At 38.8% G+C, this 13,602-nt stretch overlaps 1 protein-coding gene across 1 annotated transcript in view; it reads left to right on the plus strand.

Annotated features, from left to right (window-relative positions):
• The first annotated feature begins 310 nt into the window (after positions 1-310).
• LOC139744202 (uncharacterized) overlaps positions 311-13,602 on the plus strand; it is a 47,051-nt gene continuing 33,759 nt past the window's right edge. Inside the window, exons 1-8 of the mRNA XM_071654653.1 lie at positions 311-446; positions 3,096-3,207; positions 6,214-6,390; positions 7,163-7,341; positions 10,088-10,330; positions 10,742-10,961; positions 12,448-12,582; positions 13,420-13,546. Coding sequence (XP_071510754.1) covers positions 3,143-3,207; positions 6,214-6,390; positions 7,163-7,341; positions 10,088-10,330; positions 10,742-10,961; positions 12,448-12,582; positions 13,420-13,546 — 1,146 coding nt within the window. The 5' untranslated portion in view covers positions 311-446; positions 3,096-3,142. The remainder of the gene's footprint in view (positions 447-3,095; positions 3,208-6,213; positions 6,391-7,162; positions 7,342-10,087; positions 10,331-10,741; positions 10,962-12,447; positions 12,583-13,419; positions 13,547-13,602) is intronic.

The raw sequence follows: 13,602 nt of genomic DNA on the forward strand, positions 1-13,602 counted from the left end.
ACTATGTTTTATTTGATAGTTTATTTTGTCTGTTTTTCCCTTTTTTCTATGAGTCGGTCTCTTTAGGATTCTTTTTTTTTTCATTGCGGTCAGAAAACTGTGTCCTTTTCAGATTAGCTTCTTAAATGACAATAAAAAATGTGAGTGTAATGTTCAACACACATCCTTGTTTTTGTTGTGGTGGTGGTTGTTATCATTGTTTTGCTGACCTAAACCCGGACGTTATGTGTACTTCGAACAATCCAGGACAGCGCGTGGCTTCCGGAAAACGCCATTCCGCTGGTACGTCCGTAGTCCTATATCATGTATAAAAAGGTCTCGTTCTCTCACCTCGTGATGAAAACTTCTCTGGCTATCAAACAAGCGAGCAACTCTTCCAAAGATTCGTCCCACAGAACTGACGCCCAACAACAACTGGTGAAGGTGTGCTGCACATAGGACTCCAGGTATGCCACTCCACCTAACTAAATTCGATTCTTCCTCTCATCACAGTTTTTACGAATAATATCTTCAAAAAGCTTTTTCTTCATTACCGTTCAGTCAAGAGAGTAATTGTTACTCGGTTAAAGGACCCAAAGAATGCAAATGCATGTGGACTTGCATTGATTTATAATACCCTTATCATCACTTATGTCGCCAAAAGAAAATCTTAACATGTGCTATACATTTTATAACCAGTTTTCTACTACTTGCATTCAGATTATACCTGGATAAGTCTGCAAAAAAACAAAACAACAACATCTTCCAAACCAAGATTCTGTCAACGAAATCAACTGTCAATCACTGCTAAAGAACTAATGTAATTAACAAAAAGACATAGGGATGCATCTTCTCCTAGACGGAGCATAGCATTCACGTTTTCTTCCAGTGTCTAATTTGTTAATAATCTTAGCAACATGGAAACCTGCATGCTATGCTCAGTATGCACTAATATAGGGGAAGATGCAGTCAAATTTCACTTGTTAATCATAATAGTACTTACACAATGATGGACTAATGATGAAATCAATAGAATCTTGGCTTGCATTTATTTAGAGGGGACTTGTCAAAAAAGAATGTGAAGAAAAATTGTAGAAGAGAAAGATAAGAGAATAAATGATACGTATGTATATTCATTTGGCAACATAAGTGATGCTGAGGATATCATAAATAGATACAAGTCAACATGTATTTGCATGTTAGAGGTCCTGAGTAACAACCGCTCTTGACTAAATTGTGATAAAGAGAAAGCTTTTTAAATACAGTAACTCTCCATTAACTCTTCCATCTAGAAGTCCCTAGTTCGATATTCCCTTGACAGCAGCTTCAGTATCCTTAGGCTATGGGCACCATAGGCACATTATGTCCGATGCTAATAGTCCTTCGGAACCGTTCCCACTAAAGCTTTTACATTCCAATATCAGCTATGCGTTATAGTGTTTATACAGACCTTAGCCTAGGAACTCAATGATAAACTCATTGAACTTCTTTGTAAGAGAATAGGTAGTTAACAAATAAATAAGAAATCACGTGATCAAAATGATGAGGATATAAGTTCCCACAAAACGAAATTGTTTTTGAAACTGTTTTCTAGCCTTGTTTGCTCGACTTTTGACCACGCGACCACGCTTTCAGGATATAAGTTTTCAGATCACCAAGGCTCCAACGTTTGTTGATGAATCAACGGATATTGCGAAGTGTGGAGGACGAATTATAAAACCAAATTCTTCCGGACTTCCGGAAGTTAGTATAAACCATGTGCTGAGAGACATGCAAGCTAAAAAAAACAAACAAACAAACAAAGCAAAAATGCAGCGCATGTGGAGAAATGTCCTGCAAAAAGAACGCAAGCTCGGCATGGCTAACCCTGTGGGGGACTGTGTTTCTTGATTGTTCGGAACAGTTTTGAAAACAACCCTATACACAATTAAAGATGTTTTGGGAAAATTCATATATTATATATATATTATATATATATATATATATATATATATATATACAGATATATTTCAACAATTTTTCGGGATAATTTCCCCCTAATTTACAGCCCTTAAATATACCCCTTTTCCGGAAAAATAGGGAACACGCAAGCGATCCAGATGACTACCCGAGTGGGCGGAGGTAGACTGTCTGTGATTCAATCATAAATCTAATTGCACACTTCAGTCTGCATACCTTTTGACAATACATCGTATGTATAATGCAAGATTATTTTTGTTTTTATGTGTTGTTTTATATCTTTCAATCATGCAATAAACAGTCGAATGGAATTATTGTGGTATTGAGTACAAGTCCAGATGCGCCCAAATATACGTTATCCTAGAAAAGTAAGACCAAGGAGGTTTAAGAGCTGGAGTTCCCACTGGCTATAATCATTTAAACAGTTTTCAGATTTCTATTGATGTACAAAAAAAAAAAATCACAGGTACATTTGTGCCTTGGATGGTCGATGTTCGACGCCGCCGTCTAATGAGCAATCTGAAGATTCATTTTGAACGTTCACATGATTTTGGCCACATTTTGGTTATTTTTTATTGAATGAAATGAAACTTTGCTTTATGATAAAGCATGTAAACAAAATCTCGTCCCAAAATTTGTGCAAAAGTGTAAATCAGAACTATACCATGTGAAAATGTTTAAAACTGTACCATCCTCGAAATCCGGTTTTTATCGCTTCCCATTTAATTTCCACAAATGAAATTAATATCGAATAATCTTCAAGTGTAATTCTTTATGGATAGATATATAAGATAAGTGCCCGGGTATGCCCAGTCGAGTAATTTTCATCTTTATTTCAGCATTTTTTTTTTTTGGCGCAATTTGTATTCGCGCATCCTCGTGTCTGTACCACTTACCTTCCATAAGAAGGGATAGCGAACAGTAATTACCATCACAAAGCCACATCTTCCTTAGAAAGTGGCTGGTGATTATGCAATGAGGCATGAGTCAATTGTCTTCCTATTTGCACATGCAGATCCAGTTTGGTACATCTAGCAAAGCAATGAAGACGGTTGTGACTCCATTCTCTTGAACCTCCTTTTTAAGACCAGAGACAGCACGTAATGTACATTGTTATTTCAGTGAAATAAAATTTTCGAAAATTTTAATCCCTCAAGGGTTCCTGACGGCAGCTATCAAGGACCCTGCATCAACGACATCCGCTATGACATCCGACATGATGTCGACAAGACGTATGAGTCACGTGATACTGGCTCTTCTCGTTGTGAGGTACTAGTGTCTAATTTAAAGTCCATTATGTTGCATAATAATCAAAAAGAATTAGATATTCTTTGCTCTTGAACCTAGACTATAGAAGGTTTGTAAGCTGTGCCATGTGCTTTAAATCACATGTGATGTTGTGGATACTTTCCATGCCAATGTAATGAACATTGTCGCAACTATTTCTTTAATTGATAATCGAACAAGCAAGGGGATACAATCATGTCACATGTCACTGACAGGGCATTGTCATGGTTTGAGTCCTATTTGAATGATAGGAGACAGAGGGTTTAGGTCGATTCCAGTATGTCCAAGGAGTTTGATGTACCCTGGGGTGTGCCCCAAGGCTCCTGCCTGGGTCCCCTTCTCTTTACTTTGTATGCTAGTAGGTTGTTCCATGAAATCCAACACAATTTCTCAGAAGTAATGTGTCATACCTATGCGGATGATACACAGCTGTACATATCTGTTTCACCTACTGCAGCAGATGAGAATTATTCTGTGTCCATTATAGAGCGATGTATTGTGCATCTTCACAAATGGTTATTATCCAACAATCTTCTACTTAATGATAAGAAAACCGAATTTGTGATATGTGGCACTCAACAGCAAGTTTTAAAATTTGGCACTGAAAGCCTGAAAGTGATTGATGTTGATATTTATCCTGTTGATTCTGCACGGAATCTGGAAGTGTGGTTTGATTCACGCCTAGCTTTTGACAGACAATCTCTGTAGTATGTAAAAATTCATTTTATCATTTGTTTAATATTGCACATTTTCGGAAGCATTTGACACGGGAAAGTACTGAAAAAATCATCCATGCGTTTGTCACAAGCAGAGTGGATTATTGTAACAGTTTATTTTATGACTTCCCTGATAATCAATTAGGTAAACTACAAAGGGTGCAAAATGCATGTGCTAGATTAGTTTGTAATTCTCCTCGTTTTTCTCATTGTAGTCCATTACTAAGTGCATTACATTGGTTGCCTGTAAAGCAGAGAATCATATTTAAAACTCTGCTAATTGTATATAGAGCTATTCATGGTACAGCACCAGTGTACATACAGGAACTTGTAGAGTTAAAAACATAATTTCAAATATTTTATCATCTTTGAAGTTCACGGGATCAAACATTATTGAAATATCCATCGGGGAAATCAAAAGTTACTCTTCGTGACATGGCATTTTTGTACGCTGCCCCCAAAATTATGGAATACTTTCCCTTTGTTTGTAAGACAAGCAGTTACAATTAATGAGTTTAAAGCCAGGTTAAAAAGTCATCTCTTGAAGTAATGTATTTTCTGTTTGAATTTCTTGTATGCATGTCATTTTGTAATGCGCAGTAGAGTATATTATTATTAAATGTCCTTTACTATTATTATTATTATTATATGAATTATCACAACGAGAGTTTCTGACAAATTGTTCATGCTGTTTATCGGGTTTCCATTTCTATTCCATCTTATCTCTTCACTCTCACGAAGTAAGTTCGCAAGTTTGTTAGAGTCTTGAAACTTTACTAAATTATCGAACAGAAGCCAATTACATAATTATTGCAAGGAAAACAAAAGACAAATATTAAAGATAACAACCAAAAGAACAGGCTAATCTAATCCATTTGGGTTTTTTCCCCTAGGCCCCTGGTGTGCAACTGTCATGTTTACCGTTTATATCTGATATCTTTTGTTCATATTTCCATTCAAATCTTCATAGAATACAAGTTTATCGAAAGATCAGAAAATAATCTTCCATCGATGATGGATACACCAAGGCAACTCATCCAGAGCTTGCATAATGGCTAAGCATTTCGCATTCCCAATATCTAACATGTCTAATTATATTTTCAGGGGTTTTTTTTTTTGATAATCAAACTTGAAAGATTCAATAATGTAAAGGACTAGACTAAAGAGAAGGTTTCGTACTGCAGATCAGACAAATCTTGGTGCTGTAGTGGATGATCGACGTATATGGGCTATAAGGTGCATATTGTTTGGACATGCATTTACTGTCCTAAGTACTGACGGTCTTTATACGGCTTAGTTTCATAGTAATTTATTCATACTTACAACTCACTGCTCTCTATCAGTCTGCCATAATTGTATCGTAACTAATGAATAAAATTAATTTTTGCCCCAGTTAAAAGAAAAGGTATGTAAAAATACGTTTAAGGCACGTTTAGTTTCAAAGTGTTGTTCACATCATTAAGACAAGGGATATCTTTCAGACAATATCCAAACTGTATTCATTCTACTCATTCAAACTGTACTCACAAAATATGTCAGGATATGTCCGTGAAATGGATAAACTGTACCACATCCTGTAAGTACTTCGGCTGAATTGCACTCCGCTTCCTTCATAATCACAGTCAAGATAAATGAGATCGTTCGAAATCCAGAGGCGGATCCAGGAATTTCGCAACGGGGGGGGGGGGGGGGGGGATACATCTGTGTCACTTCCAGGTTTAATCACCCGACAAGCCAAAAAAAAAAAAAAAAAAAAAACCTTAACAGGTATTTTATCGTACCACTTCCGGGTTTCATCAGCTGACAAAAAGGGGGGCTTTACCGCAATTTTCATTTTTGTTTGTTTCTTTTATTTGAAAAATATTAAAGGGGCGCCCCCTCCTTGATCAGAAACTGGAAATCCCTTTATTTTGTGTGTGTTCAGTGTTCGAGATTCCTATATGTATAGTTCGTGAAGTCCACATGAATATAGCTTCTTAGAGGTTACAACAGTAACGGCCAATGGCATAAATGGGGGGGGGGGGGGGCAAACATATCGTTCCCCCCCCCCCATGTTTCCCGAGATGTGAAAATTTTTCTTGTTTTTTTTAATAGAAAACGGTCCACATATTTCACCTAAAGTGTACACCAGATTGTTACATTTCAAATGTGAAAATACAAAGTCTCCTTCCCACACTCTCCCCCGCAGTACACTTTTTAGATTGACAGATTTCCTGATATTGCATTAAAAAAAAGGTGAAAGCGATGTAATCTTATCATATTCTCTCTGCAGCCATGTTGCGAAGGAAACGAGGAGCCAGAACTGCGGGGGTACGATTGATTCCGGGTCAGGTGTCATCCGTTCCCCTGGATTTCCTGGTCCATATCCGCCTTCATCATCTTGTGAATGGATCATCCAAACTTTGGACAGATTTCGGGTTCGCCTGCGGTTCGATACCCGTGATTGCCTGTGAGTGAAAAACCATTATAAGTCTAGTACCAGTACATAACAAGTGTCATCTGTATTCAAGTTACCCTTATAAATACTGGCGATATACGATGTACATCAAATTCATTGTATAAATGACATAACGGAAAAGACTGGAATGACCGAAACAAACTTACGATTATGATGACTGTACATATTGCTGTACATACAATACAATATAAATCCTTAGCTACATGCGTTGTGTGTCAAACATGCACACAAGATTTTATCTCTTTATTTCATGAAAACTACAGCGTCATATAGATACTAGTAAATCATCATTTTGTATACATCTGTATAGGGCACTGTGGCATAATGAATAAAACTCTTCATTTTCGATAAAAGCACACGCTCCCTTCCTCCCTGCTCATCACTTTTCCTGCATAGCTCGTTTGTTTGTTTCTTTTTCTTCAATGGATTACATTGGGGCAGTTTTGCTCTGGAGTTTAGATGACTTTGGAATTTAAAGGATCAATGAAGCAAAGACAGATCATGATTGAGATTATTTCATAGCGTCACGACATATATTAGTCCGGAGATGTGGAGAAAGTTGATCATAGTATTACGTATTACGTATAAGTTCAAAAGTCAAGCCAAAGAACTCACCTTCCCATTGCGTGCATTCTAAAAGTTTTCTTGGAGAAGTAGGGGACTTCTGATAATCCACATAAAAGCAGCACTTTCGAATATTTCTGAATAGTGTGTCACACAAATTGTTGGTTTCATGGAATTGTTCTTATGTCCTGAACAACAGAGGTTCCTCTTTGGAGATCTTCGATGGCCTTGGATCTATCGGCACGCATCGAATCGGCGAATACTGCAACACACAGCCACCTAGTTCATTAGATTCCAATGGCAGGTTTCTGACCATCAAATTCACTGCTAGTCAATCTCAAACCAACAGAGCTGGGTTTGATATCTCATTCCTGTCAAGTAAGTTTGTATGTTGTCATGTAAAGGCTTTCACTGATTTTACTCTCGGTAGAGATCGACAACACCCTACTGGAAAGAACACAGCATCCCACAGTACGTTAACGCTCGAAATTAACAGTGTGAAGATAATATCACACTGTGGTGTGGATTTCACAGATTAATGCTTCGTTTCACACAGTGAATTGATAACTCACATTGTGTTTACTCTGTCAAAACGCCCGACTTTAATAGTGTGAAAAGATTTCACACTGTGTCCACACTGTGTTCACACTGCGTTCACAGTGTGTTCACACTGCGTTCACAGTGTTTCTCCCACTGTGGTACACTGTATTCTTTCCAGCAGCGCAATGGCAAAATGTCATCAATCTACACTTGGATATGAAAAGCTAAAGTCATTAATATTGCATATCTGGGTTTTCTTTCTTTTCACTGTCATACAAAATTGACGAAAAAAAAGGGGGAAATAAGGGTTTGAGTACTCATTATTCAATTTAATGCTAATGTGTATGTAGTAGCGGCTCAAGTGAAATATCTATAATGCGATGTGATTTTATCAAAATACTTCGAGTTCACTATTTTTGTAGTTTTGTTCTGTGATGGACGCTGGAATCAGCTAACATACCACGAATTGGATGGTTGGTCGTTGTCTTTATTAGCACAAGGAGGAGAATGATTTTCTTTCAGGTGCATCTTTGGTGTAACGAGCATCATCCGCAACTTGTATTCAGGCGATCCCATCACACGCCTAGCTCTCACTCCCTGATGGGGCAAAGCTTGCGCTATTTCGATGTCACAGTCAATGTGAAATTTTCCCTATGTGTGCGTCTTAATTGCGTTTTTCTTTTAAATACTAATATAGGATATCAGCTGATTTCTATACATTAAACCAAAGAGAGGACAGCAATTACAGTGATTCATTAGACAGAATATGAAAGTTGGCAAATTCAAAACATTCACGTTTGTTATGTTAGTCTGCAAATCAAACACGGTCATTTGCAGTACATGTGCGTTCAGCATATACAGGCCCTGCTGGTGAAAGAGACTGTAGTTCCTCTCTCAGGTACAGTAAAGCTTAGTTTGGTTTCGTTTAGGTTATTTCTGTAATTCTTTTTTCTTTCTCATGGATATAAAGTAACGAAGTATGCAAGGAAAGCATAGCGGATACAAATCAAAATATAGGAATTGTCAATTTCGTACTCTGCTTTCCCTAAAACATAGGCCGACAGCACAGCAGCAATATTGGATATACTAATTTACAATAAAAAAGATAAGTAAACGAGGATGGAAACAATACAGGAGACCGCCGTCATAAGTGGAGATAATTGCCTTGGATGGTGCCAATAATTTCATACCATAATCATCACTATATGCTGTTACAATATATTGTAACGATATGAAATCCGTAACACCTTCCAGCCGATATTTTATACATCAGCATGCAGGTAAAAGCTGGTAATTAAGCTGATAGTAAAATGACCCCACAAGTGAATTTTAGAAGCCTAACATGGACGGATGTTTTCTGATTCCCTATCTGATAATGAAATGACACCCAAAGTGAACATTAGAATCATGATATGAAGGGATGTTTTCTGGTTCCCTATATCAAGATTCATAGGCATATTCCTTCCTTCACCTGTGATATTGGCACTACGCGATTTTGGCTGGTTAGCAGTTTCTTTTGGCTCCGGCGAGTATCGTCGAATTTCGAGGTTGATTTTCGTGTGTGTGTATGTGTGCGTGTGTGTGTGTGTGTGTTATAAGCCTTGATGATTTTTTTTTTCTCTGAGCTAATTGCACACAAGTTGGATACTGATGAAATTTAAAAAAAAATCATTTTGTGTGTGTTTGCGATTTTTTTGGCTGGTTACCAGTTTCATTTGGCTCCAGCGAGTATCGTCGAATTTCGAGGTTGACTTTCGTGTGTGTGTGTGTGTGTGTGTGTGTGTGTGCGTGTTATAAGCCTTGATGATTTTTATTTCTTTTCTCTGAGCTAATTGCACACAAGTTAGATACTGGTGAAATTTAAAAAACAAAAATCATTTTATGCGTGTTTGTGTGTGTTGATTTTCAATGTACACAGTAATGCCAGAGTGAGAAAGACATCTGTGGCGCTTGCCATTAGTAACATCAGGGAGTTGTTTTGACCTCTATCTCGACACTACATCAAACATTATACAATGTACCTGCAGCAGGTATATTTGCCATGTTACATCATGCAGTTATGCAGACTGGCTACAACAGTCCATGATGGTATTCAGTTAAAGGGACATTCCAGACGATTTTCATAATTTCACATCATGTAGAACATCAATTAACAACTCCGTGTATTGATTGGTGGAATTTATTGTGGTTCTTGAGCAGAGAAACAATACTTTGAAAAACCTTGAACATATTACACTGAACAAGGACGATGACATAGGAGGTTCACATATTTCAGAAATGTAGCACTGTAATTCCATTACAATACCGCTTGCTTGCGAGTTCACCTGTGTATAATCTATGCATGCCTTCTTCTTTTGTTCTGCTTCCTTTAGCCCCAACTCATGCATTCTTATGGTGACTCTGCCATGTCATCATCCTTGTTCATTGAAATTTGTTCTAAATTTTGAAAATATTCTTATTCTTCATCCAAATCATCAAAAATTCTGAAACTCTGTCCTCAGTATAACTAATTATAATTGTTCAAATGTAAAAATCTGAAAATCATCCGGATGTCTCCTTTAAAATTACTTTTGCCTCTTTGCAGTTGATGACGTAGTTGGCTCCAGAGTCCTGTGGTCGGAGGTGAATGCTGCAACGGGTCTTGCCCGTATCAACAGCCTCGGGACCGATCCGACGGAGCTCATCCAACCCGACGGCACGGTAATACCATCTGTGTCTACCACGTTCTTCTACAGGGTGCCCAGAGGAAACTGGACCTCTGTCAACATCAACTATGGGAAGCACGAAGTCTTGTGGCACGCGGAAAACCTTGGGATCATAATCACAGGTAGGGCCCTAAATAGGGTTCTGGGACAGGGACAAGCTCTTTTATTCTTGTTTAATCTCTCGTTTTTGCGAATCCGTGCAAGAAGAATCATATCATGCTGCTGTCTCACCCTGGGACAATTTCAGTGTGATAGTGCATGCCAGCTTGGGCTCGGACCTTTAGACGCTTTACTAAAAGACCTAAAAGAAATTGTTGTCTTACAAATTTTATCTTTAGGCCTTAAAGTATAAAGCCTAATTTGATAATTGTTCATCAACGTAGGTAAACCATAAAAAAAATAAGAGACATAATTATGACTTCAATTTCATTAACTCTTGTCCGAGTATCATGAATTTACTCTTCTCATGAAAGTCGACGTAAACATATGGAGTGGAATTCCTCTCATACCTTATTTTGCTACATCGCTTAAAGGCACACTGGGAAGGACCAGCAATGCAGCCCGCGCGTATTTCGCATGGACGTCACGAGCGGTGTATGGGATTGCCACTGATTGGTTAACGGGCAACGTGTACTGGACGGACGCGGCATACGATTGGATCATAGTGTGTAGCGCGGACGGTGCAAAGATGACAATTGTAATCGACGATGATCTAGACTTGCCGACAGGAATCGCGCTTCATCCGTCTCGTGGGTAATGTACCTGGCGTTTCTTGAATTTTTTTAAAGCTATATCTATGACATAATAGATTTATCAGTCGTGTATTTTCAATTTCATCAGTTAAAACGATAACTAGAGGGTAAATACCAACGGCGTAAATCCGTACTGAGGAGTGGGGGGGGGGGGGGGGATGATTGGCGATAGCCACCATCACCACGATTACAAGCCCATAACCGGACCGCCGGGGGGGGGGGGGGGGAGGAAGCTTGCCCCCCCCCCCCCCCCCCACGCACACACTGTACAGGGATCAAATGTCCCACTCTTTTCCATGCAAAGTGGGAGGGAAGTGGCAGCAGCCCTACAGACTGTGTTGCATCAAGGAGGTGGGAAGAGCACCTCCCTGGGTTGCATGCAGCTGGTTGCCATCTGGTTGTGTGGCTAGTCTAGTAGTTCAATATCCGAAGCATGCATTACGGTCGATATTGCTCTACATGCATTGGCGTGCGAGAGAAGTACGCGAGCGCTGCTAGCACTGTCCAGCAGTATGCTCTCGTCACGAGGCGGGCGTGCGAACGTCATGGCTCATGCATTACAGTATGTAGCCTATAACCTAGGTGGGGATGCAGCTGGTCTGATGCGACGAGACTAAGAACAGTGGATGCGCGCGAATACACCGCCTATGATCCAGTTGTTTGTCGTTGTTTTCTTTTTTTTTTAAATCGGTGGCAGTCTTCTTACACGGAAAAAAAACTGCCACCGATCGTGGCGCCTAACGGACGCGGTAGATGTGTCCACTGTTCGTAGTCTCGCCGCATCAGATGTATCGCTTGGCAAAGACAATTACCTCGCTGCATCATTATGTTTAAAATATTTCTCCGCCTAGATTATAGGCTATGCAATAATCCATCATGCTGAAATCAATTTCGCCACATTTCTTTTTTTTTTTTTTTGTTCCTACATATTTTTCATGGGAGAATTTCAGGGGGGATATTTGTACAGGCCATCCCCCTCCTTCAAAAGTGGGGGGGGGGGGGATATATCCCCCCCCCATCCCCCCCGGGATTTACGCCCATGGTAAATACGTTGTAATGGGGTGCTAACTCTCGTTTTAGTTGAGGCCGACATTGCTGTTTCTCGATGTCCCCTGTTAGTACATATGCCATTCACACTAGATGTTACAGCTCAACATTTAAAAATTAAGGTTCTTTGATGCATGATCGAAATGTTGTCTTTATTTACTCCCATGATTTTTATCAGTATGGGAAATTTTGACCTTTTTTTCTCTTCATTAAAATCTTTATCTTTGTATTTGCCAGTCTAACACTGATGAATTTCTACCTGACACAAAATTTCTGAATCGATCGCAAAAGGTTTCCGATAATGTATGATGATAATTATATTTAATGATATTCTAACCTGTGTGCATTTAACTAAAATCTGTTTACAAGGTCAGCAAGAGAAGACTTCGCTGGGCTTTCTCTAAATTCTGACCAGCATATTTTTGTTGTTTTGCACGCAGACTTATGTTCTGGGCTGACGCTGGCTCACAGCCTAAATTGGAACGAAGTACGCTAGCCGGCGATAACCGGATTGAACTGGTTACGACTGACATTCACCGCCCTTATGGGATCTCCATTGACCACGACACAAATCTGTACGTTCGTTAAAATATTACCTTTGAGAATTTTGCCCATTGCCTATGGGACACCAGGCATATGATATCGGAAAATAGCAATTGAAAATGCTTCATTCCAAACAAGACATTAAGATGATTAAAATATGTCAATTTGATCAAAGCAAGTCAAAAGACCTTATATCATCATTTGAATTGAAAAGGCATTTAAATTTATACTCAATATTCTTATCAAATACATTACCACATGATGCTTCACAGCAATACATAATTATACATGCATTTTCCCTAAGAAACGAAATCATTGCAAGTTTGCTTCTTAAACATTAGTGAATAATGAAATATATTATGCTTCCTTCATTAATTGTATATTCTGGGATAAAAAAAAACAACCTCCCATACTTTTGATTCAACTGTGTTACATTGTTGATCCGTCACACTTCTCGTGAACGCGTGGCCATATTTTCTATTTGTTTTGTTAGGAATTTGCACGGGAGATGTATCATTGGGCATTCATGTTTTTTTAATTCCAGCTACCGCGGGCCGCATGTTGGTTTGTCATAAAAAAACGCTCTCATTGCAATATTCTGACTTTCAAACACAAGACAAAATAATATATCCCCACACATTTCTTAAGTCTAAAGAAATTATAGATACATGTATCTGATAATTCAGAATGGTCCGGGGTGCATTCACGTCAAAACGAAGATTTTCGGTTTTAGTTTGTTTTAATTGGTAATTTACTTTTATGAAGAAAAAGTAAAAGTATTAAAAAGTATCATCTCTATCAACAATTACAAATAGAATGGAAGTTCATGTATTTAAAACCATCTTACCCTGAACGTCACCTTCACACAGCGTCTACTGGGTTGATGCTGACCCGTCTAATAACCGCGTGGAAGTGTGTGACTTCGATGGACAGAACCGCCGACGACTGCTCGAGACGAATGGAGACAATCGCTTCCATGGCGTCGCCTTGTTTGAGGTAATAAGCCAGACCTATACACTGACAACACCCGTGCGTAAAAGGGCGCTCTCCAC

This window comes from Diadema antillarum, unplaced genomic scaffold (genome assembly GCF_040938485.1).
Source record: "Diadema antillarum isolate AM-2024a unplaced genomic scaffold, OU_Dant_1.0 seq00001146_RagTag, whole genome shotgun sequence".
Lineage (NCBI taxonomy): Eukaryota > Metazoa > Echinodermata > Echinoidea > Diadematoida > Diadematidae > Diadema > Diadema antillarum.